The sequence below is a fragment of the Neodiprion pinetum genome, chromosome 2 (assembly GCF_021155775.2).
Source record: "Neodiprion pinetum isolate iyNeoPine1 chromosome 2, iyNeoPine1.2, whole genome shotgun sequence".
In the NCBI taxonomy this organism is placed as follows: Eukaryota; Metazoa; Arthropoda; class Insecta; order Hymenoptera; family Diprionidae; genus Neodiprion; species Neodiprion pinetum.
This window is the reverse complement of record NC_060233.1, coordinates 34,623,790-34,650,991: the sequence shown is the minus strand read 5'-3', so window position 1 is coordinate 34,650,991 and position 27,202 is coordinate 34,623,790. Positions and strand designations below refer to the sequence as shown.

General features: G+C 37.1%; 7 protein-coding genes across 22 annotated transcripts; 4 read left to right on the top strand and 3 right to left on the bottom strand.

The window, feature by feature from the left end:
* Nucleotides 1-278: 278 nt before the first annotated feature.
* Elp3 (elongator complex protein 3) lies at nucleotides 279-5,204 on the top strand. Of its 3 annotated transcripts, XM_046610885.2 has the most exons (10): nucleotides 311-564; nucleotides 670-911; nucleotides 992-1,195; nucleotides 1,283-1,536; nucleotides 1,625-1,814; nucleotides 1,901-2,118; nucleotides 2,244-2,504; nucleotides 2,601-2,782; nucleotides 2,919-3,064; nucleotides 4,209-5,204. In XM_046610885.2, the coding sequence occupies exons 1-9, from the start codon at nucleotides 546-548 to the stop codon at nucleotides 3,023-3,025; spliced, it is 1,677 nt and encodes a 558-aa protein (XP_046466841.1). In that variant the 5' UTR covers nucleotides 311-545; the 3' UTR covers nucleotides 3,026-3,064; nucleotides 4,209-5,204. The 3 variants fall into 3 exon arrangements, with proteins under 3 accessions (XP_046466843.1, XP_046466841.1, XP_046466842.1); XM_046610887.2 differs by lacking the exon at nucleotides 2,919-3,064 and having other exon boundaries at nucleotides 279-564; XM_046610886.2 differs by lacking the exon at nucleotides 4,209-5,204 and having other exon boundaries at nucleotides 314-564; nucleotides 2,919-3,180.
* Nucleotides 1,920-5,711, bottom strand: MFS18 (major facilitator superfamily transporter 18). Its single transcript, XM_046610903.2, has 8 exons — nucleotides 5,445-5,711; nucleotides 5,018-5,364; nucleotides 4,773-4,946; nucleotides 4,243-4,375; nucleotides 3,975-4,071; nucleotides 3,727-3,892; nucleotides 3,419-3,577; nucleotides 1,920-3,331 (listed from the first exon to the last, which is right to left on the bottom strand). The coding sequence occupies exons 1-8, from the start codon at nucleotides 5,534-5,536 to the stop codon at nucleotides 3,192-3,194; spliced, it is 1,308 nt and encodes a 435-aa protein (XP_046466859.1). The 5' UTR covers nucleotides 5,537-5,711; the 3' UTR covers nucleotides 1,920-3,191.
* On the top strand, nucleotides 5,675-9,545 carry LOC124211619 (protein O-glucosyltransferase 2-like). 3 transcript variants are annotated; one of them, XM_046610888.2, is made up of 8 exons: nucleotides 5,675-5,899; nucleotides 6,416-6,609; nucleotides 6,682-6,893; nucleotides 6,974-7,185; nucleotides 7,260-7,504; nucleotides 7,610-7,847; nucleotides 7,943-8,242; nucleotides 8,323-9,545. In XM_046610888.2, exons 1-8 carry the CDS (start codon nucleotides 5,855-5,857, stop codon nucleotides 8,443-8,445), a joined length of 1,569 nt encoding a protein of 522 aa, XP_046466844.1. In that variant the 5' UTR covers nucleotides 5,675-5,854; the 3' UTR covers nucleotides 8,446-9,545. The 3 variants fall into 3 exon arrangements, with proteins under 3 accessions (XP_046466844.1, XP_046466846.1, XP_068989313.1); XM_046610890.2 differs by having other exon boundaries at nucleotides 5,675-6,124; XM_069133212.1 differs by lacking the exon at nucleotides 8,323-9,545 and having other exon boundaries at nucleotides 7,974-8,239.
* LOC124211617 (basic salivary proline-rich protein 1) lies at nucleotides 8,965-12,631 on the bottom strand. 2 transcript variants are annotated; one of them, XM_046610883.2, is made up of 5 exons: nucleotides 12,346-12,631; nucleotides 12,135-12,211; nucleotides 11,926-12,007; nucleotides 11,316-11,526; nucleotides 8,965-11,178 (listed from the first exon to the last, which is right to left on the bottom strand). In XM_046610883.2, the coding sequence occupies exons 1-5, from the start codon at nucleotides 12,403-12,405 to the stop codon at nucleotides 9,668-9,670; spliced, it is 1,941 nt and encodes a 646-aa protein (XP_046466839.1). In that variant the 5' UTR covers nucleotides 12,406-12,631; the 3' UTR covers nucleotides 8,965-9,667. The 2 variants fall into 2 exon arrangements, with proteins under 2 accessions (XP_046466839.1, XP_046466840.1); XM_046610884.2 differs by lacking the exon at nucleotides 11,926-12,007 and having other exon boundaries at nucleotides 12,346-12,363.
* On the top strand, nucleotides 12,543-20,793 carry Pcif1 (Phosphorylated CTD-interacting factor 1). 3 transcript variants are annotated; one of them, XM_046610879.2, is made up of 9 exons: nucleotides 12,543-12,614; nucleotides 12,725-12,987; nucleotides 13,178-13,236; nucleotides 13,351-13,442; nucleotides 13,865-14,157; nucleotides 14,245-14,552; nucleotides 15,061-16,425; nucleotides 16,545-16,820; nucleotides 20,505-20,793. In XM_046610879.2, the coding sequence occupies exons 4-9, from the start codon at nucleotides 13,406-13,408 to the stop codon at nucleotides 20,509-20,511; spliced, it is 2,286 nt and encodes a 761-aa protein (XP_046466835.1). In that variant the 5' UTR covers nucleotides 12,543-12,614; nucleotides 12,725-12,987; nucleotides 13,178-13,236; nucleotides 13,351-13,405; the 3' UTR covers nucleotides 20,512-20,793. The 3 variants fall into 3 exon arrangements, with proteins under 3 accessions (XP_046466835.1, XP_046466834.1, XP_046466836.1); XM_046610878.2 differs by lacking the exon at nucleotides 20,505-20,793 and adding an exon at nucleotides 18,928-20,279; XM_046610880.2 differs by lacking the exons at nucleotides 13,351-13,442; nucleotides 20,505-20,793 and adding an exon at nucleotides 18,928-20,279.
* On the bottom strand, nucleotides 19,367-21,994 carry JMJD4 (jumonji domain containing 4). Its single transcript, XM_046610905.2, has 4 exons — nucleotides 21,686-21,994; nucleotides 21,219-21,516; nucleotides 20,871-21,144; nucleotides 19,367-20,801 (listed from the first exon to the last, which is right to left on the bottom strand). Exons 1-4 carry the CDS (start codon nucleotides 21,918-21,920, stop codon nucleotides 20,355-20,357), a joined length of 1,254 nt encoding a protein of 417 aa, XP_046466861.1. The 5' UTR covers nucleotides 21,921-21,994; the 3' UTR covers nucleotides 19,367-20,354.
* On the top strand, nucleotides 21,746-26,503 carry LOC124211620 (importin subunit alpha-3-like). Of its 9 annotated transcripts, none has more exons than XM_046610894.1 (10): nucleotides 21,746-21,793; nucleotides 22,353-22,477; nucleotides 22,852-22,966; nucleotides 23,340-23,544; nucleotides 24,161-24,321; nucleotides 24,396-24,622; nucleotides 24,746-25,111; nucleotides 25,204-25,438; nucleotides 25,540-25,631; nucleotides 25,725-26,503. In XM_046610894.1, exons 2-10 carry the CDS (start codon nucleotides 22,412-22,414, stop codon nucleotides 25,815-25,817), a joined length of 1,560 nt encoding a protein of 519 aa, XP_046466850.1. In that variant the 5' UTR covers nucleotides 21,746-21,793; nucleotides 22,353-22,411; the 3' UTR covers nucleotides 25,818-26,503. The 9 variants fall into 9 exon arrangements, with proteins under 9 accessions (XP_046466850.1, XP_046466855.1, XP_046466856.1 ...); XM_046610899.2 differs by having other exon boundaries at nucleotides 21,748-21,793; nucleotides 22,864-22,966; XM_046610900.1 differs by lacking the exon at nucleotides 21,746-21,793 and adding an exon at nucleotides 21,863-21,881 and having other exon boundaries at nucleotides 22,864-22,966.
* The last annotated feature ends 699 nt before the right edge of the window (nucleotides 26,504-27,202 follow it).

Here is a 27,202-nt window from a genome sequence, read left to right as displayed (position 1 = left end):
TGCTAATTACCATGAATTCCTCAAGCTGAAGAAATCAAGTAATTATCGTATCATAACAGTCAATCAATAATCGTACGTTTCGATCAAATGAGCATTTTTTCAATAAAGAAAACATCCACGAAGGCTGGCTCTGCGTTAGAAAGGTAAAGCTCTAGGTGTAAAATTAACTTAAGCCAATGATAATGAGTTGTTTAAACGATGATAAAAATTTTTCAATACTACCAAGAAATTCTAACTCCTGCTTATCATGTTTGAATGATCTTTCGTTGATCATTCGTCCACGGATGTCTACCTGTATCTCTGCCGAAGATTCAAAATCTGTCATTGCAATCTAACTGTGCATGTTCAGAGCCGCAACGACTTCTGCGCACGTGCAGGCAATGTTACATACGTCATAATACGAAGGTCTAGAATAGAACTGTATGCTAGTGGATCGTACGTGACACATGTTCGAACCTCAAAATTCTCCTCGGGCTCGAAAATTGTTTTGAAATACTTTAAATAAACCCCTTTGTTAAAACAAAGGCTTAAAGCTCGAAAGAATCATGGTTAAGAAGCGTAAAGGTAAATAACTATACTATTCCAAACCGCAATATGTGACTTAACCTTTGATTTGTCGTATTGCGTGAGAAAGAAAACGCCTAACCTATTCGTCACGTATTTTTTCAGTCTACACAGAGACGAAAGAAGAACGAATGATGATGACAATTGGCGAAATAATACAAGACCTTTTGACAGCTCATGAAGAACGCCGGGACGTTGATCTGAATAAATTGAAAACTAGAATCTCTTCAAAATATGGTCTCTCATCGTCACCCAGGCTAGTTGATATAATTGCAGCTGTACCTCTGGACGCTAAGAAAATTCTGTTGCCAAAGCTTAAGGCCAAGCCAATTAGAACAGCAAGTGGTGTGAGTGCTACTTCTGCTGTCATTTGCATGTTGTGATTCAAACCAGTTGTGGTCATTGTACTAATTGGGTATTTATTTAGATTGCAGTTGTCGCTGTTATGTGTAAACCACATAGATGCCCTCACATCAACATGACTGGTAACATCTGCGTGTATTGTCCCGGTGGTCCAGATTCTGATTTTGAATATTCTACACAATCATATACTGGCTATGAGCCAACATCAATGAGAGCAATACGAGCTCGATATAATCCATTCTTGCAAACCAGGCATCGTGTGGAACAAGTGAGTCTATGTAGGGTGTTTCCTATTTTGTTTTTCATCAGTATCAATGGAAATATCAATAATGATACCGTAAAAATCCTTTAATAGTTGAAGCAATTGGGCCACAGCGTTGACAAGGTGGAATTCATTGTGATGGGAGGGACGTTCATGTCCTTGCCAGAAGATTATAGAGATTATTTCATAAGGAATTTGCATGATGCTCTGTCAGGTCACGTAAGTGCCAATGTGGATGAAGCTGTGAAATACTCTGAGCGAAGTAGGACAAAGTGTATTGGAATTACCATAGAAACACGCCCTGACTACTGTCTCAAAAGACACCTTTCTGATATGCTTAAATATGGGTATGTACAAAGTTTGTTACCTTACAAGAAATCAATCAAAATTGTTTATAATTTTCATTATTATGAATTTTTTATTCATCTTCAACAGTTGTACTCGTCTTGAGATTGGCGTTCAATCTGTGTACGAAGATATTGCACGAGACACCAACAGAGGACACACTGTGCGTGCAGTTTGCGAAAGCTTTCAGCTTTCAAAAGACGCAGGTTTCAAAGTTGTTGCACACATGATGCCTGATTTACCAAATGTTGATATAGAAAGAGATGTTGAACAGTTTATGGTACATTCATTAATATGTCGAAAAAAGCATCTAAATAAAGCCCAATTAAATTAACATCTCCCTAAATCACACCTTCTGTCATACAGGAATTTTTTGAAAACCCAGCATTTCGTGCAGATGGCCTCAAGATTTATCCCACCCTTGTGATTCGTGGTACAGGGCTTTACGAGTTGTGGAAGACAGGAAGATACAAGAGCTATCCTCCTAGTACACTGATTGACCTTATTGCACGAATTCTGTCTCTGGTACCTCCGTGGACTCGGGTGTACAGAGTGCAGCGAGATATTCCCATGCCCCTTGTCAGGTACTTTGATAATTCACATGTTTTTTTTATTAGTCCGAATTCCTGCAAAAATCGAGAAAGAAGCTTGTGTTACCAAAAAATCCTGAACAGTTAGGCAATTGAAAATCTTTCTCGACTCTTTTCAGCTCTGGCGTAGAGCATGGTAATCTTAGAGAGTTGGCCCTGGCTAGAATGAAAGATCTAGGTACGGATTGTAGAGACGTGAGGACTAGAGAAGTGGGAATTCAAGAAATACACCGTAAGGTTCGTCCTTACGAAGTTGAGCTTGTTCGCCGCGATTACGTTGCCAACAATGGCTGGGAAACTTTTCTATCTTACGAAGATCCTACTCAAGACATTTTGGTCGGATTGCTAAGGCTCAGAAAATGCTCCAATGAAACTTTCAGGTGACATATCCATTCATTACGCATTTTTCAAGTCATGCCATATCAGTCATCAGTAAATATCAGACTATTTTTCATTTCATGTGTTCTGATATTCAGGCCTGAGTTAAAGGGGAAATGTTCAATAGTCCGAGAATTACACGTTTATGGAAGCGTAGTACCAGTCAATGCAAGAGATCCAACAAAATTCCAGCATCAAGGATTTGGTATGCTTTTGATGGAAGAGGCTGAACGTATCGCTTTAGAGGAGCATCAATCTCATAAGATCGCAGTCATATCAGGTAAGATCAAAATATTTTCATGGAGTATTAACTGACAGGCCATAATTTATTGTGATACATTTTCCCTTTAAAAAATATACAACACAAGACAACATTGAGCAAATCTTACATTAATGGGTTTTAATTTATATCTCAGGTGTCGGAACTCGTAATTATTATAGAAAAATGGGATACGAATTGGATGGGCCATACATGTCTAAAATGCTGGTAGATCTCAGACATGATCTGATAAAGATGGACTAAAGATTATGCATCGTCGCTCCAGTTGTTTTGCGAATTTAGGTACGAACTAAGAATTACTTTGGTTTTCCGCATAAACTTAAGCACTGTTCATGTTGTTGACAACACAAATCGATTCTGCTGCACTTTTTAATTGTGATAAATTAATTGGAAGATGAGATTTGATTTATTATATTATGGCATTTCCTGATCCAAATAATAAGTACACAATACATCCTAGAACATTGACTATTGAAGTTATCACAAATACAATTGACCAGTTGTGGGTAATTTCCAGTAAATGACCAGCCACGTAAACTCCGAGAAATCCTGTAACGTTACGAATTTTATGAAGAATAGTTTTATGAAGTTTAGCTAGGATAGGAATTTATTTGATTCATTTAATGAATAACTAACCAGGTATTGCACCAACAGTATTCATCAATCCAAAAACACTACCAGAATGTTTTGGTGCCAGGTCGGAAGGATTCACAGCAATAGCATTATTATGAAAGCCTGTACTGCCGATAATTAATGTCAGACATAATATTGCAGCTTGATAATTGGTCACGGAAGCTGTGAACAAGATTTTGCGTCATTGTAGAGTAACATCTGATGTACAAAGAATGCTCAGTTATATTTCATATTTTTGCAATGGGAGTATATAGATTGTTAATCGATTGAAATAGTACAAAATCAGCATACACTAATTTTGTTGTATGTACCTAATATAAGTAGATTGATGGATTGTGTGACTAAACAAATTGTTTCAACGATTTTCCTTGTCACTGTAACAGAGTAGCCTGATTTAACCAGGTTCTCAGACACCATCTTTGCTAGAAACGTGCAAGGCAGCAAAGACAACCACGGAACCATGTTCACAACCCATCCCTAGAATATAAATTAGGTACAATTATATTACTGTCAATTATTGGTGAGAAACAAATATTCCAGTTGCTCTCGCAACTCATACCTTGACCTCAGGAAATGTATCGTGAAAATATGTGGGCATCCACGAGAGTAGGACAAAGAAACAATTGTTTTGGCATGCGTGACCAAGTACGCAAGACCTAAGAATGAAAGAGTGTAAATTACAATAGTGTCATTTATAATAATATGGCATCGGTGTTGAGCTTTTTGAGAATAATTTCTACTGACAATAATAATTTACGTTTGTTAAAAAATACGATACAATTGATTGTTTTAGAGTGAGCACAAAAAGATCGATGTACCATGATTACCAGAATGGAGGTTTAGAAAGTAGCTGCAACCAGGGCAGGGGAGTAACATTCGATGATTTGTTAGAAGCAGCATTTTTCATAAGTGAAAGGGAATAGTAGCTTAATACTGCCGTCCACATCAAACCCAAACCACCTGTTTTCATATCAAAATTGTCATTAGTATTTTCAAGCCAAAACCGTTTGGTGCACAATACATATTAATGTGAGAAGTAAAATATGTATTAACGTTACATTGCTTATAACTGTAACTGCAACATTTCAAATCATTTACAGCAAAACCAATATTATTTTCGAAAGTGTTCATGCCAATTGCAGCAATAAGATCCACAGTTGTCTAAACAACAAACATGTTGGTGGATGAAATATAAAGCAATAATTCCTTAATTTTTAGCTCAAAACAGTCTCTTGGCAATACATTGAATGTATTTAATACCATGAAGAAAAATTATTAGTCAGTTTAATCAAACTGTCAGCTACGTACAGATTCAATTGTTACAGGTTAAAAATATACCACGTGAGTCTTTAATTACCTAAAACTTGAAAAACCTTAGTCCAATTGTAAGTTTCCAACAAATAGGAACCCAGAGATCCAGTAAGAAGAGTACCTAAAGCCGATCCTGATGTCAAGAGGCTAAAAAATGAGGCTCTGTCTGGTTCATGTAAACGCTGACTGGTCAAACTTATCATACTAGGGAAATGCATTCCTGTGAAAAATAAACATTAGAACTGAATTGGTATTTCGATATTTAAATAATGATTGTGAATGCGCCATCACCTTGAAAGGCGCCGTTCAACATGCGAACTGCAGCGATGAATTTGACTGATACCTCATTGTTGGAAAAAGTGTTAATGATTTCTGGCATGAAGAGTGTAGTAAGTGACCAACCAACCGCGGCAAAGAATATCACTTTTTGGCCACCAATTCGGTCACTGATGAATCCACTTGCAACTTGTGTTAAGGTGTAGCCCCAAAAAAAACTTGATAATATTGTCCCAGAATCTGTTTTTGTCCAATGTTTTTCCTTGCTTATAGCAGGTATCAGCAGTGGCACAGACGTTCTAGTCGCGTACACTAAACATGTTCCGTACAACAAAGTGAAGAACCATTTTCGTCGCTGTTTTCTGAAGCGTCAAAATTGGTCAACGTTAAATATAAATAATTCAAAAACATTTTGCTTTAGTATGAATAACAGTGAAATTACCTGGACCAAAACAGGTGCGCTTTGCACTCCGTTAACAGCTGGTTGTTCATTGCAGTGACTGACTTTGATTCTTGAATGTTTGTTTTATCCATGAAGGCTTGCAGGTTTTGACACGTATTCGTAAAGTTAGCGTACAATCGGAAGATATTATCGGTTGTCTGAATAGCGTCCGTTTCCGCATATTTGATAAGATATATTTTATTTCGTGGTAACACCTCCACTAAACGCGTGGCGTCTCATTTTAATGTATCTTAAAATTACGCGCGTGCGCCGCCTCCCGAGATCCCCCCCATGAAGTTGTTTTATAATGCGCAGGCTTAGGAAGCCTTCTTTAACCTACCCGCGCCTGCCCACGCCACCTAACATCAGTGCTGAAATCGTCACTTTCGATCTTTCTGTCGAATTTCAACATGATTAATAAATGCGTTGATAACTGGAAGACCGTCAAAGTTACGGTTAATAGAGTTTGAAATTAATTCATTGAGATAACAAAATGATCATCTTCCCCAAAAAATTATTCATGAAAACAATAATATTCAAACGAAGAATTCACGACTGCCACGATCGTACCTGTCAAGTATAGTAACGGACGCAAATTGTTCTTACCGAGGTTCCAACCCTGATGGTCAAGTGCCGGTCTCTGTAATTTTTCTACAGTTTATCAGTCAAGACGGGACAATGTATAAACAAAAATAAAAATTTAACTTTTACAGGTTTTTACCATTATCTGACATCGGTATTCGAATATCCAAGCGAATGCGCTTTTTTGAATTATATGTAAATAACAGTGGGATCATTAAAATTTGTAAATTTTGCAAATAAGAAAATTATTTTTATCACTCAATTAACGTCCAGATGATCAGTACACAGTAATAAATAAATTTCTAACCACATATATATTTTGCGATTAGAAATAATTTAACTGTGATACACAGAGGACAGAATTCACATTCAAGCACGCACGTGTATAGGTTGAATTTGCGATGAAACTTTTTCATCTGATATTCTACTGCCTCTGCCAATACGCGATTTACGCGAGGAACAATGTTATTGACGAAATCATTCCTTCAAAAACTCTGGTCTGGGGCCCTGGTCTCTATCCTGACAAAATTGTGATGCGAGCTCGTTACATATTTTTACAGCTACGGGATCAGAATGAGAAGAAGTCAGTACAAAGATGAAAAATTAGCGAATTTTTCTGTGTTACACATTCTAATTTTACAAATACTCTTTCTAGCTCATCAATATCTGCAGGAGAAGAAGTTATATCTGCCCAGATCCAAGGGGAAACTCTTACCGGAAGCCCGTGTCATATTTGGAAACAAATTTTAGATCGTAAGGATGGGAGTTTTATTGTACGATACAAGCTTTACCAGACATGCATGAATCTTCAAATTGTAATCAGGGTAAAAAACGAAGATGTGCCTGCATCGCCATTAATTTTTGCTGGTAAAAATTTCTCTAAGCTTTTATTCAGTGAAGAGTGAAGCACCACTTTACATTCTACTCTCATATTCAAATATTTTTAGGCCCTGTGTACGAGGAAGAATGTTATTGCCCAAATGAGGATATCAATGATTGGTTAGAGAAAAATCAATGCCCGCTTAACTACAGTCAAATACAGGCAGATCTACAACCTTTTTTCAGTTTAGATTTCGACGCAATTAGAAAAGATATTATAAAAAAGTTTGATCGCCCTTATAGCGTCAGTATATGTCATTACGTTGTTAAACTAAACAAGGTGCGTATTCTCTGGTCAAACTGAACTATCTGCTTTATTCAGAGAGCTTACAGCATTAAATTTTGGTGCCACAGATTTACAGACAATGCTATGGACAACATGTTGGCTTCAAGACATTTATGGATGCAATTTTATTGTCCTTGGCAAGAAAATTTGTCATACCTGACATAGAGCTCTTTGTCAATCTGGGTGATTGGCCTCTAGTTTCAAACACTGAAAAAACTTACCCCATTTTCTCATGGTGTGGATCTGATGACTCCAAAGACATAGCTATGCCTTCTTACGACCTGACTGAATCAACCCTAGAGAATATGGGGAGGTGAGATAAAAGATGTTGGAAAAATTTTCTGTTTGTCCTGCAATTATGACTCATCACGAGTTCAACAATTTGATCTTACGTTGATGAATCATATTTTAAATACAGGGTGATGCTAGACATGCTATCTGTACAGGGTAATACAAAGTTACCATGGCTTGCTAAGGTAGAAAAAGCGTTTTGGCGCGGTCGTGATTCTTGTCGAGAACGGCTGGATTTGATAGATATAGCTCGAAAACATCCCGATTTGATAAACGCGTCCATTACAAATTTTTTCTTTTTCAAGAATGAAATCGATAAGTACGGACCAAGGGAAAATCACACTTCCTTTTTCAATTTTTTTGATGTAAGTCGCAACAATTTCTTGTCTTTGCAATTACTACATCACTGTTATTCAAATTGTTGATTCATTTGTAATTGGGCTGTATAATGAATTTTTAGTACAAATATCAATTGAATATCGACGGCTCAGTGGCAGCTTACAGATTCCCTTATCTCCTTGCTGGTGACTCCTTGGTATTCAAACAGGAATCAAAGTACTACGAATTTTTTTACAAGCAACTCCGACCATATGAACATTATATCCCGATTAAAAAGGACCTGACAGATCTTGTAGAGAAAATAAGATGGGCAAAACAACATGACAATATTGCATACAAAGTATCTCGCAATGGACAATTATTTACCAGAGATAATTTGATGCCACAAAACATATTTTGCTATCATGCTGTTTTGTTCAAGGTAACAGTGCATATTTCTTACATTAATATTGAATCACTTACCTTATCGCAACGTCTATATTGGTAATACTTAACCCTTAGGAATGGAGTAATCGCCTAAAAAGTAAAGTAGTTCGACTGGCTGGTATGGAAGAGGTACCGCAACCTGAGAGTTCTTGTAAATGTCATCGAATAAATGCGATGGGATCTAAAGAAGAGCTTTAACAGTTTTATCATCTTAAAACATGGAGTGATCATTAGGCATTTATTCAATATAAAAATTATGTAGGGAAAAGTGCTTTATGAATTTTTCGTCTAAAAAAGTATTGCCAAACTTTGATATATGATGCCAAACTTTTCAACTGAAGTCGTCAGTAGGTCCCACTTCGAAATGGTCCATATTCTAGCTTATTTTTAATTCAACTTGAAGATTTTCATTATATTTTTTTTTTTGTTACGTCAAAGTGATATAGTGGTCCCATAGATGTAAAGGGCATCATTTTCATAATTCGATTAAAGATGTCAATGTCTGAATAGGCTCAAGAGATTTTTCGAATGTCTAAATTGAGTTTGTACTTTAAAATGTGTACCAAATTTTTAAACCTACTTTTGCATTTATTAAAAATATGCTTATTCAATTCACACAAATAGATTGGGTCTTTATGATTCCTAGTGGCACATCATTTTTCGAACTAAAAGCGCGAGAGCTATAAAATTAATTTCGGAAAGGATAATATAGATCTGTTTAATGCTGACTTTTTATTATTAAGAGTTTGATCGTTACAAAGTTTTAACAGTAACGTTTTTATATTTAATTGTCGTAGAACCTCGATTATCCGAGCTATTTTGAACCTAATTTACGTGAAATAATCGAAGAACGCGAATTATACGATAAAGAAATAACGGTACGTTTCCGAGTTTCAGCAAATCTTATTACAACCCCAAGACGAGCTCAAATAATCCCGAACTAGAGGGATGTAGGCTCGGATAATCGAGATTGTACTGTAATTAATAGTTAATACTAATGTGCTTGCCATTACTTATCATATGTATTTTATACTAATGTAATATGGATAATACATAAAAAATGTTGAAATCTTTTGAATAATTTTGTATTTTCCAATCGTTCATTTTGTACGCAGTTAACACTGGCAAGTAATAAAAAAAAATGATTATTCATGATGTTAACACTACACGTCACTGCCAATAAGTCAAAACGATCGTACAGAACAGCTTCACATTTAAATACCGAGCTTATTATGTACAAATTAATCTAAAAACATAGGTCACTTAATCCGGAAATGTACCCATTATACATAACGCCTCGCGATCGTGAAAAACATAAAAATTCGTTAAAATGAATAGTAATAATAATAATGATAATCATTACTATAATTATAATACCAAATTGCTATGAAGACTTTTGTCAAGACACTGCCGGAATGAACTATTGTGGCGGAGGCTGATACCCATAGCCAGCATACTGATTGGGAGGTGGAGGACCTTGGGGACCAGGCGGAGGTGGCATATGTCCACCTGGAGGGCGAGGTGGATATTGCCCGTATCCTTGTCCTCCCGGAGGTGGCGGATAACTCTGAGGTGGGTACTGGGGATGCCCATAATGCTGTCCACCCTGAGGTGGATGGGGTGAATATACTTGGGGTTGGCCGCCTGGAGACGGGGGTACATACGTTTGCGTAGTTGCTGGATGAGACTGTGGGGGGCCGTAACCTCCTGGAGGCTGGGGGGGTCCAGATGGAGGCGGTGGCCCTTGTGGTGGACCAGGTGGAGGTTGAAAACCACTCGGAGCTGGGCTGGGTGACTGCTGCTGTTGTTGCTGCTGCTGAGGTGAAGTTTGAGATTGCTGTTGCGGTTGATGCTGAGGCTGGTGGGGAGGTGGCTGGTGCGAAGGTTGGTGTGAAGGTTGATGCGATGACTGATGAGAAGGTTGATGAGCAGATTGATGTGAGGATTGATGAGGAGATTGATGAGGTGGCTGATGGGGTGCTTGATGTGACGGAGGGGGATGCGAGGGTTGATGAGGAGCTTGATGTGGAGGTGGATGCGGAGGTGGATGAGAAGTCTGGTGGGGTTGCTGATGTACAGGATAACCAGATGGAGCCGGTCCAGGAGGGGTATAACCGCCACCCTGCGATGAAACTGGGGGAGCACCAGTCGGCGGGTAAGTCTGGGTGGATGCAACAGACGGTGTGCTAGTAGGCTGACCGCTTTGAGCATAAGTGTTTACCCCGCTAGCTGGAGGAGTACTGAAAGGTGGAGATGTTGAAGCTGGACCATACTGTGATGGACCAGGACCAGGGCCCGGACTGGGTTGGTTTCCATAGCTAGATTGTGGGCCAGCATTTTGTTGTGGTCCAGACTGTGGCGGTTGAGCTGGGGTAGACGTTGGTGGAGGTGGGTAGCTTTGAGGAGGTACACTGTTGGGGTAGCCCTGAGATGAGGGAGGATAATTTCCAGCCTGGGTTGAATTGTATGCATTTGGGGGAGGCTGGGATGGAGGTTGTTGATAAGTCGGTTGAGGGCTGGGACTACCGTACTGTCCTGGCTGCTGGGGTTGTGCGCCCGAAGGAAAGTTTTGTTGAGAAGCATTCGGAGGAGGGTATCCTTGCTGACTGGGAGGTGGCGGACCATATCCAGATGGAGGTTGGTTGCCACCAGGAGGCGGGTATCCTCCAGGTTGTGGCCCGTAGCTGTTGCCAGTGTTGGGTGGACCATAATTCGGTTGGCTGGCGGCAGGATAGCCCTGTTGTTGGGTAGGATTGGGAGATGCGTATTGGTTGGCCTGCCCTGGTGTGTAAGCTGCAGCCTGAGGTCCCGGATAGGTTGTCGCAGGATTCTGGTTCGAATAAGGCCCTGGATATCCTTGTTGAGTTGGTTGCTGAGGGTATCCTTGAGGTCCACTTCTGTACTGTTGTGGCCCAGGGACTGGTGCAGGTCCTGTTGAAATTTGTAACAAATAAATACATGGACAATCAAACATAACCAATAAACAGATTGAGTAACATACTGGCTATAATATTAAGCATCGAACTGCTAATAGGGTACAGCGTTCAAAAAAATGAATGCCTACTTACGATTCATGCTGGGCCCTTGCCCAGGCATAACAGGACCACGATATCCTCCTTGAGGCATCGACTGTGCTTGATTGAATCCAGACATGGGTAAAGGCTGCTGCGTGTTCGGAGGCATTTCAGTACCAGGTCCTGCAGCTACAGGAGGACCTGCGGGTGGCCCTTGAGGCCCCATCATGGGATGCTGAGGACCATTGGGCATACCTTGAGGTGGCTAAAATTGATAGGAGTGCCATAATTGTGAGTTACACAAAAAAAATCAATGTTATTTCCAGAAAAACGGTTTGCAGCATAAGCTCAACCAAAAACGGCTGTAACATATAAACCAATAAAACAATATAAAAACGAATACTACGAAAAGGTAGTGATGTAACAGTAAAAACCGTTGAGTGTTTGGTACAATTGGCCAATGGCCTCACAGAAAATAAATAAAGGAAGGTCAACAAAAGTGGAAGATCTCGACTGTTTTCAAAGTTTGACCATTACTAATGAACACCTAGCAGAAAAATGTTTTCATTTTGATATGCTAGAAGCAATTAAGGTGTTTCACAAAAATATTAAAGTACTGAACGAGTTCAGCCAAAGATTGTATACACTCAAATCAAAAACTCACTGGCAATAAAGCCTGGATATTTTGGTTAGCATCTGCGATAGATGCCAAGTATACCAAGTTGCGGTGCAAAACTTGCTGGTACCTGAAATTGGAATTTGAAACTTGTCATCATTGTGGGAGAATGATAAAAAAAATTCTGCAATCATTGTCAACATGATTGATTTCATTATTGTTGCTAAATTGAATCAATATAATTGGCGTTAGCTCACTGTATGCATTCCTGAGGTTTTCCTTTGTTTTGGTACTCTTGAATAGTTTGAATAAGGTGACTGTTCTCATCCAGCATCTGTAAGAACGTGAACGTAGTACATGAATTTGTGCACTTTTTTTCTCTAGAATTGTTTGAAAAACTGAAAGCGCTTTTGTTTCTCCGCAGTGAATTTATCGAAACCTAGGAATCCTGCGATACTCGAACCTTACCTTTTGTATTTGGGCTGGATTCGGCGGCGGTCTACCTCGTTGAGCAAACGTTACCGACATTTCGAGATAAATATAAACTCGTTAATCAGCTTGGCAGAATACGACTATTTTATATTTAGTTATTACGGGAAAATAATCGAAATTTTTATGATCGGCGTCGGTCAAATCGGACGTAATAGTGACAGGAAAGTTCGTCCATTTTCGTAGTCGAGAAGCTGGGGAGACGATGCGCACCGTGGCCAAATAGTTAGTGTGCTGCAAACTTGACGGTAAAAAATCATTTCGCATATCACTTTCCGTACCTCGTTTAACAAAGCACTGCAATTAAGGACGGATCAACAGTCGTCTTAATTGCACATCCCTCGTTTTAATTTTCCAGACGTAATTGCTCAACCACGACTAATAAGAAAGTTATCTATTCCTTCGAGAAATAATATTCAAATTTGGTGTTGGCGATGCTTGTCCTTGTTGCCCTACCGCCGCCCCCGTGGCCCGTGCAAGCGACAAGTCTTCCCTCGACTCTTCAGTCACAGGCAAATGGCGTCGTACGGTTGGATATCGTCGCTTCAATTTGTGCAAATTATGAATGAATTTTAATTGTTACCGAGAATATCAATTAAAATCGAACGGCAAAAGATTCCGGTAAGTTGATGGAACACTTTTAGATAATTTCTGACAGTGTGTTTGCTCAATTTTTGTGTGAATTTTGCTATTATACGCTCGTGTCATTAGTTTGTAAACAAACACGGCACACGCAAAGTGCTGTCAGAATACAATTTTTCGAACTAAAAATAATATGCCCTATTTTAATGAAATATTCGATATTTTACAGCGGAATTATTCATCGCCTGACGAGGATTTGTAAATGAATATATCATAGCAAATCTACTGGTAAGTTGAAAATTCGAATTGTTTTATCAATATTATTATGTATATTATTGTGTAGTTGGGTTCAATCTCTGTACCGCGATCACTCATATCTTATGTTTATTGTCACTTGCTTAGATTATACCGCAAATTATTATGAGGGACAGTGCTGCAAGACATAGACTGAGAAGCAATGACTAAGTTTTCACCGGGCACAAACTGGAAGCAAGGTGAGACGAAATGGGCAGAGTTAATTTGTATCGATATTGGCGATACAACAATGTACGGAGGTGCGAAGAAATTTTAATCCTTGGCTCAGAAATTTGAAAGGAAAAAATCAAAAGCTATTTATTTCAACTGAAATTTTTCACATTTATTGATTGGTTATGTATTTTTATTATTGCGGTGAAAACTTAGTCGAGGAACCTGCTTGTTACCTTGAAATGCACCTTTGAATATTTGTTTCAATATCCAGAAATATTATTATGTCAAACATTAAGATTTCCTTGCTATTTGTTCTTTGTTATCAAAACACTGATTTTGATTGCTTATCATTCTTATAACCTAAGTATTACAAGAGCTGTACATAGACTTTAATTGGTTAGTAATAATTTGATTCTTCACAAATATATATTTCATGTTTGTTCCACAGGTGAATGTTATACTGTACTTGATAATTACGTCACAACGATGAACGAAGTTAGTGGAGGAAAACAAGAAATGACTAGCAATTCAGCATGGGAAGCTTTGGCTGGCCAGACAGTTTCGACAATGCCTACTATGCATCATCATCAGCTTTTACAACCGGAAGCAAATCCTCCTGTTACTCAAGTTATTGTACCAACACCAGTTAAACTTCAAGCAGCAATACTACCACCACCTCAAAACGTGGTTGAACATTGTCCTCCTTTAGCTCATATGCAACAAACCTCACTTACTTCACAGGTGAAACTCCACTTTAAAAAGTGATTGATATCACAAATAATTGTATTTTACATTAATTTTAAGTACCTATGTTTATACTTTTTGCAGGCTACTGCGCCAGGTTCTTTTATCGATTCTGAACTATCAACTGAGCTCCAGCAGCAGGGATGGAAAAAGTATTGGAGCAAAAGGGAAAACAGACCGTATTTTTGGAATAAATCGACTGGAGAATCTCTCTGGGTTCCTCCATTACTCAAACCGCAATTTGATCCAATAACGGATCCCTTGGGTATATGCGGCGTACCTCCGGTTCCTGGAAATGGTCCGATAGCCCCTGCTACTCCTGCAATTACACTTAAACGCAGAGCATCTGAAGACAGCCCTGTTGCTTCGTCAACAAAGAAATTTATCCTAGCGTAAGCATTAACCTTCATAGTTAATTTCTTTTGATTCTGTGTATCTTCTAATTGATTTGATGGTCATGTAGTTCTTTGTTATTCTGATGTTGAGATCAAGCTGCAATGAGTCTTAAGGTAATAGGTATAAACTCAGGAATATTTCGGAACACCTCAACTAGAGTAAGGATTTCAGTCAAGGAAGATAAATTAATCCCGTATTCGTGAAGGTACAGAGTTTAACTTGAAAGAATAGGGTTTTTGTGAGTCACTTTCAGGTCTTAGCCTTATTTTACGGCTTGTGGCACATAGAGATTCCATAAAATAGTAATATTCAAAATTATAACCAATAGTACTAGGTATACGCACATCCGACATCAAGTTTCAAACATGTTCTCGTGAAAACTACTATTAATGAATAATGATGGAAGGCAAAATGTGAAGGCACAATCTCAGTAAACTACCTTAATTAAGGCATTCTGCTTGCTTATCATGGAAATTAAAGATACTATTGTCATTACTATTGCAGCGGTCCATGGGATTTGGAGATCTCAACAAATGTGATAATTTACGAAAAAGGACCTTCAAACATACCCCACATTCATCCGGACGTTGAAGCATTCAGATGTGGATTGCTCGCAAAATTACGCCAGTGCTATCAAGAGCTCTGTCACACGCGAGAATCTATTGATGCTCCCAGAGATTCTTTCAATCGGTGGCTGATGGAACGCAAAGTCATTGATTGCGGCTCAGACCCTTTACTTCCGAGTCAATGTTTCCCAGAAATATCAATGTCTATGTATCGTGAAATAATGAACGATATACCAATGAAACTTGTCAGACCAAAATTCACTGGTGATGCCAGGAAACAGCTGTCAAGATATGCTGAAGCAGCTAAAAATATGATAGAATCTAGGTCTGCATCTCCCGAAAGTAGAAAAGTTGTTAAATGGAATGCTGAGGACACCTTTCAATGGTTAAGAAGGACGGTTGGTGCTACTTTTGATGATTTTCAAGATAGATTAGCTCATTTAAAAAGGCAATGTCAACCCCATTTGACGGAGACAGTAAAAGCTAGTGTTGAGGGTATCTGTTTAAAAATTTACCATCTTTCAACAGACTACGCAAAAAAAATTAAAGATAAGAACAATCAAATGACGAAAGAAGGTGGGCTTGCCGACGTCATACCATTGACAGGCCCTGTGAGTAGCCAGAGAAAAGTATGGTGCTATCCTGTACAGTTCTCCTTGCCAAGTCCACGTCTACCGCAAATAGAGTACTTACCAGAAAGAGAACAAACAATGCTACGTTTTCATGGAGATACAATGGGCATAAATAACACGCACTTGACAAAACTGGAACATTTGTACAGATATAATTGCTTTGACGATAAAAAATTCGAGATGTTTCTACCCCGAGTTTGGTCCCTGCTCAAAAGATACCAAACATACCTTGGAATAAATGAGGGTCAAGCTACGCAAATGGCATTGCCAGTCACTGTCTTTGAGTGTCTTCAGAGAACTTTTGGCGTCACTTTTGAATGCTTTGCTTCTCCATTGAACTGCTACTTCAGACAATATTGCTCAGCATTTGCTGATACAGATTCTCACTTTGGATCAAGAGGACCTTTCCTTGATTTCAGGCCCATTAGTGGCTCCTTTGAAGCCAATCCTCCATACTGTGAGGAGCTAATGGAGGCCATGGTTAATCATTTTGAGCAATTACTCGCTGATTCAGTTGAGCCTCTCTCGTTTGTAGTTTTTCTACCTGAATGGAGAGATCCAGCACCTAACGCACTTCTAAAACTTGAGAGTAGCCACTTCAAACGCAAGCAAGTTGTTGTGCCTGCAATGGAACATGAGTACAGACATGGATTTCAACATATCCTTCCTAAGTGAGTTTTATAGCCAATTAGGTATCGTATTTTTTTCATACAACCCTATACTAATTTTTTTTTTCAACTTGGTTGATAACTTTTAGGTAAAAATATTATATCAAGCTTGGTTCTTTTAGGGGAGAAGTCAATATACGAGCAGCACATGGTACTCTTGTCGTGTGGCTGCAGAATGCTGCTGGTAATGCACGTTGGGGACCGACGGATGACCGAGTAGAGGCACTCTTAGAGGCTTGGAGACCAGGGAGAGAAAGGGAAAGAGATAGACAAGAACTGCTCTCCCCACCAAGACAAACGCATCAACCTATCGCTGCTACCCCCATTCCTGTGGCATCAACACCCACGACCCCAACAACCCCACTTTCATCCTTGTCTACACTTTCAACACATCCTATGTAAGTAGTCAATCACAGTAAGAAGCGTGCAAGTCTTGATAAATCAATTACATGACACAGTATGTTCATATTGCTGAATAATAAGTTGTCTTCCTTTTCTTCTCATTCTGCATATGCCTCATTCGCTGACCCAAAAAAAAAAAAAAATTATTTTAACTTTTTTCCACACCTATTCATTAGACTTGGCTAGGCGAGAAATTTGAACAATACTAATATTCTTTCTTATTTTCAATATAAAAATAATGTACATAATCAATAATTAAACTTGGTACAGCTAGCAATATGGAGTTTTTGCTGCAGGATTTTGCAATGTACCTGTTATGTCAATTTCAATGATTTCACAGCTGGTTGATTACGATGTTGCCTTGGTCTTCCTCAAAAATTTAAAATGTGTAATGAATTATGGCGTAGAAAAAACTCCTTGCTTCGCATAATATATTATTTTCTAGTGAGTAACAAAATTTTTTCTTTTCGTATTGTTCTACTTTAATGTAGAGCAACGCGATACATCTATTTGTATAATATTAATTGATTTATTCTTTACTCTTTATAAAGTCTTATGATCCATGAAAAAATATTATTTGCTCTCAATCATTGCGTTTAGACTTTTAATAGTATGCAGGCTATTGAAATGGTAGATATACTTGCCATGCAAGTTGAAACTATAAAATTAATGTGTAGAAATACAATAAACAGAATTCATGAAAAGTGTATGTCATCTAAATTTTACTTGACACATGAAAATTTGTTTTAATTACTCTTCAATAACCAGCTTTCACCAGTTTCAAGCGCCATTTTATACAAATGATTTGTGTTTTGCCTAAGCAATAGATTTGGATATGTACCACCCAGATGTTTTCAGGTTATTACATGTCACAAATTTTAAACCACCTGAACCGTACCAATTAATATTTTATTTCAATCTAATAACGAAAAAAACGCACATTTATTATAATTTTAAAATTGAATCTATAAGTACTACTGATTTAGGCTCAAAATAATAACTGATTTTATTATATGATGTATATATATGCATACACACAATGAAATAAAAAAGCTTAAACATATTATAATGTAAACATATTAATGTCTATACATAAGAAATTCGAGGAGAATACAAATGGATCATCAAGTATAATCAGTCGTATGGTAACTTTCATGCCAAGTGTATCTACATAAAAAATGATATTAGATGCATATCATGAAAACTATATAAAACTATGCACAACGGATTATTGCCAGAGAAAGATATTTCAGTAAACTTTACGTGAATAGCATTGATGAATTAGTTTTTTGTTCTGTTTCTCTGCTTTTCTATTCAAAAAACTTGCAATTTCCATTTTCATATTGCACCGAATTACTAGCTTCGTAGTCAATAATTTGCCGAAGCACTTTCGAATTTAGTTTTAAACACTTAATTAACTCGTCTTATAGATTTGGTACATCTTTATCAGATGTGCACCATCTTACTCATATTTTCCATGTATATATAAATAAATATATACATGCTTGTAAACTCAAGTGTATGTATGTATATACTTATATATATTTCTGTATACATGAGTCTATATTTGAACTATAAATCCTTAATGTATTGATGCCTAACCAATCGGTAGACAGTATATAGTATGATTAAGACAATACATAAACTGTCAAATTTTAAATGTGGCGTTACATTGTTTTACATTTTAAAAAAGATCTAATTATACATATATATAGTGTACATATACTTATATACGTTAATGTATATGTATACAAGAATGCTAAAGAAGTTGAAAAGCTGAACATGATAGAATATCTATAGCTGCTAAGGAACTAGAGCGGGGCAAGTATTTGTCAATCTTGAATACAACAGGTAGTTATTTTCATTTGCCATTGAATACGAGTAGTTAAAGGAGTTGTGATCAATTGTTGATTTCAAATATTGATCGCTTGCTGAAGGAGAGTATTGTACATATTGATACCCTTGAAAATTGTAAGATGGGCTGGACTTTTGATAATTTTTATGATTGTCTACAGAAAAATCTGATTTATTTGTCAATGAGTGTATAATAGATTATACAGAAATATATATGACCATTAAGTAAAAGAAAAATATTATTCGCAGAATACCAGCGCAGCTAATTTTTAGGTGAGAGTGCTACACATGGTGGTTGCTGCATACAAGTCAAGGAATTTTTTCGCAATCATTTTTTAAATCAAGTTTGAAGTTTTATTAATTTTTTTTTAGTGTGCATTTACTTCAAGTACCATATATGGTACTTAACAGGGTTTCTCTTCAAAACATGCAATTGTCGAGGTCTCGATGTTGAATAAGAAGTTACTGCTGATCTAACACATTTTCTCTTACATTTATATTAAAATGAAACTATTGTTTATTATTTTTGAGGTTTCTTTGTGCAGTATCTATCTTTTGTGCTGTCTCATAGATATTTATTGATGATTTAGAAAAAAGTTGATAGAGCTTTCAAAGCATTGAATTATACAATTAATAAACTACTCTTTTTTTTTAACTTTTACGCTGTGCCTTAGTCTTTTTTCTAACATTTACCCATCTACTGATCTGTCTGTTTTCTGCCAATCCAACTCACTAATCTCTATGTATAATGTGACAAGGTAAATTTCACGATAAGAATTTGGTTCATATTTAGTGACTACCGTCAATGTTTTCATTCCAGATTAATTATTCTGGTGTAAATCTATAGGTCATGTATAATCTGTTCTAGACAGACATAGTAAATTGTTGAAATGAACAATTTTAAAGGTTAGTGAATATATTTCTAACTGTCGAAAAATTTTCTCAAAGTATACTTGATTACATTCGTCTAAATTCATTATTCTAACACCAATCATTTTCAAAGATCGTCTTGAAAGCTCTATTGGACTTTCTATTGAATGGTTATTATTTTTATTATTGGTGTGATTCGCATATATTATTAAATTGAGTTCATTTCATATGAACATCATCATTTTCGTCATCTTCACAATATAAAAAGTTGATCTGAAATTATAAAAATATAAAAATCCATGATTCGATACAGAGCAAATCTACTGTGCAGTAGTAGAGGTTAAAATAAAGTAAATTGCATTGTAAATACAAACTCACCATAAACAAACACATAATTGAGAACGATAACTATCAATAATTCTGAAATAATTTGAATATTTTGTAAGACATTATGAGTAAGGATGTTATATAAATAGTTTTAAATAAATTTGTCTTAGTTATAGACATACGAAAATAATTATGTATCGTTTAATCCTAAATTCTATAGAATGTTTATCAAGGTACAAAATAATGAACAACAAAAAATACCATAAATGCTTACACAACAGAAAATTGATAATGTATTCACCACTATCCACAATGTGACCACAATACTGCATAATATAAACACATTGTATAAATTAAAATGCGGCAAGAGTTTTGTACTAATAAAAACTGGAAACACAATGAAACATTTTAAAGTATTAGTACATTTATTTGAAAAAATATAACGATCAATTTACAGTGTTTAATTTCCTAGTACAAAGTTAATCTCCAAATGATGGATTTACAGCTAAGATTTTATTTATTTCATCGACAAGAAATCTTGCTTCATTTTCACTAAAAATTAGAGAGTGTATGCACTTTTCTTCAACATCTCTAATCATATCATCTAACACCAGCCTAATTTGTTTCAGATCGTAAAAGCAATGATTTCTTCCCAAATACCAAGTGTGAAAACTAATCACAGGAGTATCCTTCATGATCAGAGCCATACGTTTCTTCGATAGGAATGAGAGGAACTTGTAGAATTGTACATAGTCCATGCCATGTGAAGCTTTCAACATTAATTGACAGTGATCATCCCAACCATCCATATCACGACAGTCTTCAACTTCTCTCATCACAGCACAAAGTTCTTTTTTTAAGGAAATCCATACATTCCAAACATTGCAAGCATTGATCCAATTATGATTGATAGAAATAGTGTCTTCCTAAAAAAATGCATTTATTTAATCAGCATTTAGTTATAACCTGGTGCTTACAGTACTGAAAATTAGTACCAAATTCCAAACTTGATGATGCCACCCAGATGGAATGAATACTATTTCACCAGGTTGTTGAATAATTTCATAACGTTTGAGTCTATCTTCATCATAATTTGGATACATTGTTTGATTCAACAACTCATTGGAAGTTGTTATGTCATAGATTAATTTCCCATGCTTATCTCGCAGACTCTCTTCGTCCCCAGGTGCAAAGAGAAGCCAGCGTTTTTTTCCAACTATATTAGCTGACCAGCTATAGGATGAGAAGACATCTGCATGAAATGGTGTCCTAAAAGTACACGAAAGCAATAAGAATTCTATCAACAAATATAATTGCTCATTTTAACATAATTGTAGCTATACCATGTTCCTTTTGGACCCATGTAGATAAACATATAATCGTCATTTAATTCTTCCTGTTCTGTGTAATATTCGTTTAACCAATCAGAGGCAAAATACTGGGGAACATTATAGATTGGGATATGTGGATTATTTTTTACGCAATGCCAGTCCTTTAGATATAGTAAAGGCATATTTTTTGGATCACTAAGGTCACGATATGTGATCCAATAGTCGACATAATCAGCCAATGCCATATCATCCTTCAGTTGGGAATTGTAGTATTTTGCTGTACAGTCAGCCACAGGTGCAATACAAGATCCTACGAGAAAATTTTGCTTACTTCACAAGTATATTTGTAATTGGGAAATGAATTCATTACGATATTCTATTCCATGATTTTTTCTTCATTCAAAATGGATCAATTTCGAAACAGTCTAAACTCTAGTTTCATGTTTAGTGGTGAATATTATTGAGTGCGTAGCTCTCACCGAATACTCTTTTGATGTATTCGAAATTTGGCGCGTTGTCTGCTTGCCACATTTGTCTGCACGGCCATGCATCCGTGGCAGATTGGATCACGCAGGGAATATTGTTCTGTAAATATCTTCTAAAATATTCATTGTACGATAAAGAGTGATTGACATATCCAGTGACGTTATTTTCGACTGATGTTCCGAATTCGTGGTATGCGTAATCGTTAGAAATATCTATAACTTTGGTCATTCCGCGTTTACTGTAAACTTATTTTAGGTTAGGTTCTCTCTTTTCGGATGAATCGGATGAAACTACTTTATATCGATCTAGAGTGGAACCACGATAGTAAAATCCGTAGAATCGAAATGCAAGAGTACGCAAGCGCCTCTAATAGGTTCATGGTTAAAGCGTTTTGACGTTCGTCAACTTCGAGGTGGCCAGCCTGTGTGGTAACTTTGTATAATTTCGGAACACCGTCTTCTTGATTCTTCTCGTTTTTCCCAGAGGTGAAAAAGCTGTATTTGTTGAGAGAAACGTGACTTTATTCGCGTGAATAGCCGAAACGAAATCTGTTATGCATGGTAGTGCATATTCGAGTATTTTAATTAATCACGCTACGGAATGCAGTAGTTAAAATAGATTGTGAAATAGGTTTGTTAACGAGGAAATTTCTGAACATAGTGTCTCTGTAAAACCGGCACATCGCATCTACGCTAGGACGAACATTGGTTATCGCAAAAATGGCGTCTGATCCACTAAATAAGAACCGAATGCAAGTTTTCAAGAACAAAGGAAAAGATCAAGACGTAAGTATCCGTATTACGAGTAGATAATCTTCTCTTAGTATAGCGTTGTATTTATTTTACTAAAAATTCTCTGTCCCTGCCACACGATTTTAATACATTGATACCACGGACTCTTCAAACCTTCAGTCATGTTTGGTATTTTAACCATTTAATCAGTGACTCACCTATATACACCTCACAATTGGATCATTTTCAAGAAATTTTCAAGGAATCATTTTCACGTTCTATTCCGTCGATACGATGGCACGCGAAAATTCGGATATGAAATTTTTTTCATTTCGAATAAGCATGCCGTGGGCAGTAACGGAAAAAAAAAATTGTGAAAAAAATATGAATACCATATCCGTACTTAGGTATTGTTTCTTCTTAATAAGAAGTCATTTCAGGAGATGCGCAGGAGAAGGAATGAAGTCACCGTAGAGCTCCGGAAGAATAAACGTGAAGAAACGCTACAGAAACGGAGAAACGTACCTATTACAGATTCCACGGGTAAGGTGACGTCTGATAGAATGTTATTAGTTTGGGCTACTTGTATCAGTTTCGTGAATACCTTACTTATTGTTGTATCGTAATTGGGAGGTATAAGCAATATTGGAGGGATTTATTCCTCATGTAGTTGCAAATCTAGTATTTTTAGGTAGACAAACTCTAGTTCTCAATCATAGAATAATATATAATAAAGATATAATAAATAGAAAAATTAATCTAGTCATCTCATTTTATAATCTACGACGAATATTTGGTATACTTGATGAATCAATTGCTCTGTAACATGACGTACTTTCTCATTTTATTATAAAGTTCATGCGTTACAAGAGCATTATGTCTAGATATTCAATTGAGTAATAAATTGGTTAATTAGATGAAGAAGATGTGGAGAAAAATTTGGCAAAGATCGATTTGGGTGAACTGGTAGCCAAAGCAGGGAGCGCTGAATCCGCCGAGCAGTTGATTGCCGTCCAATCTGCACGAAAATTACTGTCTTCAGATCGTAATCCTCCAATAGACGCCTTGATTGATAGCGGAATCCTGCCAATTTTGGTACACTGTCTTGAACGACATGACCAGTAAGTTGAAATACCGATGTCTTTAAATCAACGTTGTGAATACATATTTTATGCATACAACATGAGTGCATATTCACACGGTTACTTTAAAACACATCAATAAAACACCAATTAGGAGTAATAGTATTCCTTTTTTGTTATATTTCATCAATGAATATTTCTCTATTATTTTATAACATGAGAAGCAGTATGATACATACAGCATTATTCTTGCAACACCTGCTCAGAAAGCTGGATTTTCAGATTGTAGAGCGTGGGTAAAATATTTTTTCTGAACAATGCAAATAAAAAGTGGGTGTACATGCACATTTGAAAGCTTCTACTTTTCATGCTATGGATTTTTGGCGCATACACATTTACAAATAAATCAATTTTATGCACTATCTGTGACTGCTTCATTGAGCGCAAGTTACCTAACCCAAATGTCAGTGTCACTTTCGTTACTTTTTAAATCAAACTTTCCCTGCAGGTATTACAAAAAATATGACATGTGACACGTGTCGACCAGCAATACCTGACTCGTGTGATTGCAGTACTTGCCCTTGTGCTGCTAGCCACACTCGTTTGGTTATTGCCTATTTACGCACTTGTCAAATAATGTACTATTATTTTCCAGTCCATCCTTGCAGTTTGAAGCAGCATGGGCATTGACGAACATTGCAAGCGGAACATCTGCTCAGACACAGGCAGTTGTTAAAGCTGGTGCAGTGCCATTATTTTTACATCTTTTATTGTCCAGCCAGCAAAATGTCTGTGAACAAGCAGTATGGGCTCTAGGTAAGGAATCCAACCATGCTGTGGTTTATGTAATTTTTATGAATTGTTTTATCGAATTTATTATTTGTCCCTAGGAAATATTATAGGGGATGGGCCAGCGCTGCGAGATTATGTAATAAACCTTGGCGTTGTGCCACCGCTTTTAACTTTCATTAAGCCAGATATACCTATCACCTTCTTGCGGAACGTTACGTGGGTGATAGTCAACTTGTGTAGAAACAAAGATCCCCCTCCACCAGTAGGGACAATTAAAGACATTTTACCAGCACTTAATGTACTTATTCTACACACGGACATTAATGTGAGTAGATCGTCATGTCCAGTATCACGTTATTCTTCCCTAACGAATCTCAGGTTGTGCAGTTTCAACTTTTGATAATCTATCAAAGACTGGATCAACATTTGGCTTTTGTTTTTCCCATAGATTCTCGTTGACACAGTGTGGGCTCTGAGTTATTTGACTGATGGTGGAAATGAACAGATTCAAATGGTGATAGACAGCGGAGTCGTACCTCGTCTAATTCCTCTGCTCTCTCACAAAGAGGTCAAAGTTCAAACGGCTGCTCTCAGAGCTGTTGGCAATATCGTTACTGGTACCGATGAGCAGACGCAAACGGTCTTGAATTGTGATGCTTTGTCCCATTTCCCTAACTTGCTAACTCATCCTAAGGAGAAAATTTGCAAGGAAGCCGTATGGTTCCTGTCAAACATTACTGCTGGCAATCAATCTCAAGTTCAGGCTGTAATTGACGAGCAGCTATTGCCACTTATTATTAGTAACTTGTCAAAGGTATTTAAATTCAATCACAATTATTCAGTTGACTTGATTAACGAATTCTCATTTGTTCAAAATCTAACACGCCATATTCTACGATTGGGCAGGGTGAATTCCAGACTCAGAAAGAAGCAGCATGGGCGATCAGTAATTTAACGATAAGTGGAAACAGAGAGCAGGTGGCACGCCTGATTCAAGAGGGGGTAATTGCACCATTCTGCGATCTACTGTCTTGCAAAGATAGTCAGGTTGTTCAAGTTGTGCTTGATGGTATCCACAATATGCTCAAAATGGCGGGAAGTCAAGTTGAACAGCTGGCCAATATGATTGAAGAATGCTCAGGTATGTCGATATGACTGCATAGTACTCTGTCAGAATTTATTCCAACATACCTAATTCCTGTCTTATTCTTTAACGTATAACAATGGGTTAATTGCTTGCAGGATTGGATAAAATTGAGGCATTACAAAACCATGAAAATTTAGATATCTATAGATTGGCCTATGACATCATTGAACAGTACTTCTCGGAGGAGGTAAGTGAAAATGATTTGGTACTGTAGCCTTGTTGAAAATTTTGAGACCATTGTGGCTTCTAACTGATTGATTTCCCACTCTTGTGACTTCAGACTGACGAACCAAATTTGGCGCCACAGACAACGGAAGGAGCCTTCCAGTTTGACCCGACGACAACTATACCTAGCGATGGCTTCAAGTTCTGAAATATCCTCGTCTCTTCCTCGCCCTTTCCTCGTCGAAGAACCGTCCCCCAACTACGGCGGGAAGCCACAACCTCCCGCTATCTCCTCATCCAGATTATCCTCCCAATCCTTCTTGTTCCAATGACCAAGATCCAAGACTCTCGAAGGGGAATATTTCTCGTCACCTCCCAGACATCGCGCGGCATTCACCTGCTGTTCGGCCCGCGATAAGAACCGTCGCGTTCATGATTTTGCAAGAGAGTTAAATTGCAACGAAGCACTGCAAAAGCGCGAATCAGCTTTTTATTTTTTCATGATTTTTTTGTTTCGTATTTTATACAATAGAGAAACAAGTCTTATTCAGATGCTAAACGCTATATATATTATATATATATTTACGTAGTAACAAGAACGTGAGTGCGCATGGAGTGCAAACGTTTAAATTATTTAGGACGAATTGTTTAAATGATTCTACAGAACAATAGCACTGTTTGAGTTGCATGCTCTCTAATATCGCTGGGCCGAGTCTTGGTTCATGACGTTACATTTATAAACGATTTGTGTATATTTTAGGCATGTTAAATTTATAATGATATTGAATACTGAATAAATTGATTAACTGCTCTTGACTAGTATACTTGATAATTATGATCATTCTGTAAGACGGCGCAACATCAATAAAACTGAAAGTGTGGTATAAATCCATATACATGTGTATAGTGTATTCATTCAGGTCGTTCTCAGGCATTGCAACTGCTTGACTACGTTCTCTATTTCCATTTTTGTTTGCATCAGTATCTGTGTATTGCATACAAACATACATTCCTCATTGACTGCGCCACTTGCTATTTGTCGTATCCAATGGGCATATCTCAGCCACTACACAACTGCCAAAGACTTCATTCTTCTGTTTCAAATGTTAATTAGTATGTGTGTATTATTGCATACATACATTCCTCAATTGACCTATGCCTCTTGCTATTACGTTAATGATGCGCATTTCTGAAAAGCAGTTACATTTGACATGACTGCGGCTAGTTCGATACAGCTAAACACCTTGTCAAAAGTGGCAACTACCGCCTCGCACTAGGTTGGCGTCTTTGACGTCAAATTACCCTCGGAAATACCTGAAATAAAGCAAATCTAGTTACTAGTAGCTACGGCAAAATAGTTTTATATTAACTTAATCTGAAAGAGTAAGGTGGTGTGATGGATCCAAACTATTTTCTGCTCCTTCATTGATGTTCTAGAGACCTGAAAGAACATACGAGAATTTAGCGCGAGCATGAAAAAGGATAATTGGATTGGTTTTGCGAAATATCTACAGTCGTTGTGCTTATAAAGGCTCGTCAATAATTCATGAGATTAATACGGGATTGAGTTACTCAGAACTCGACGAAAACATG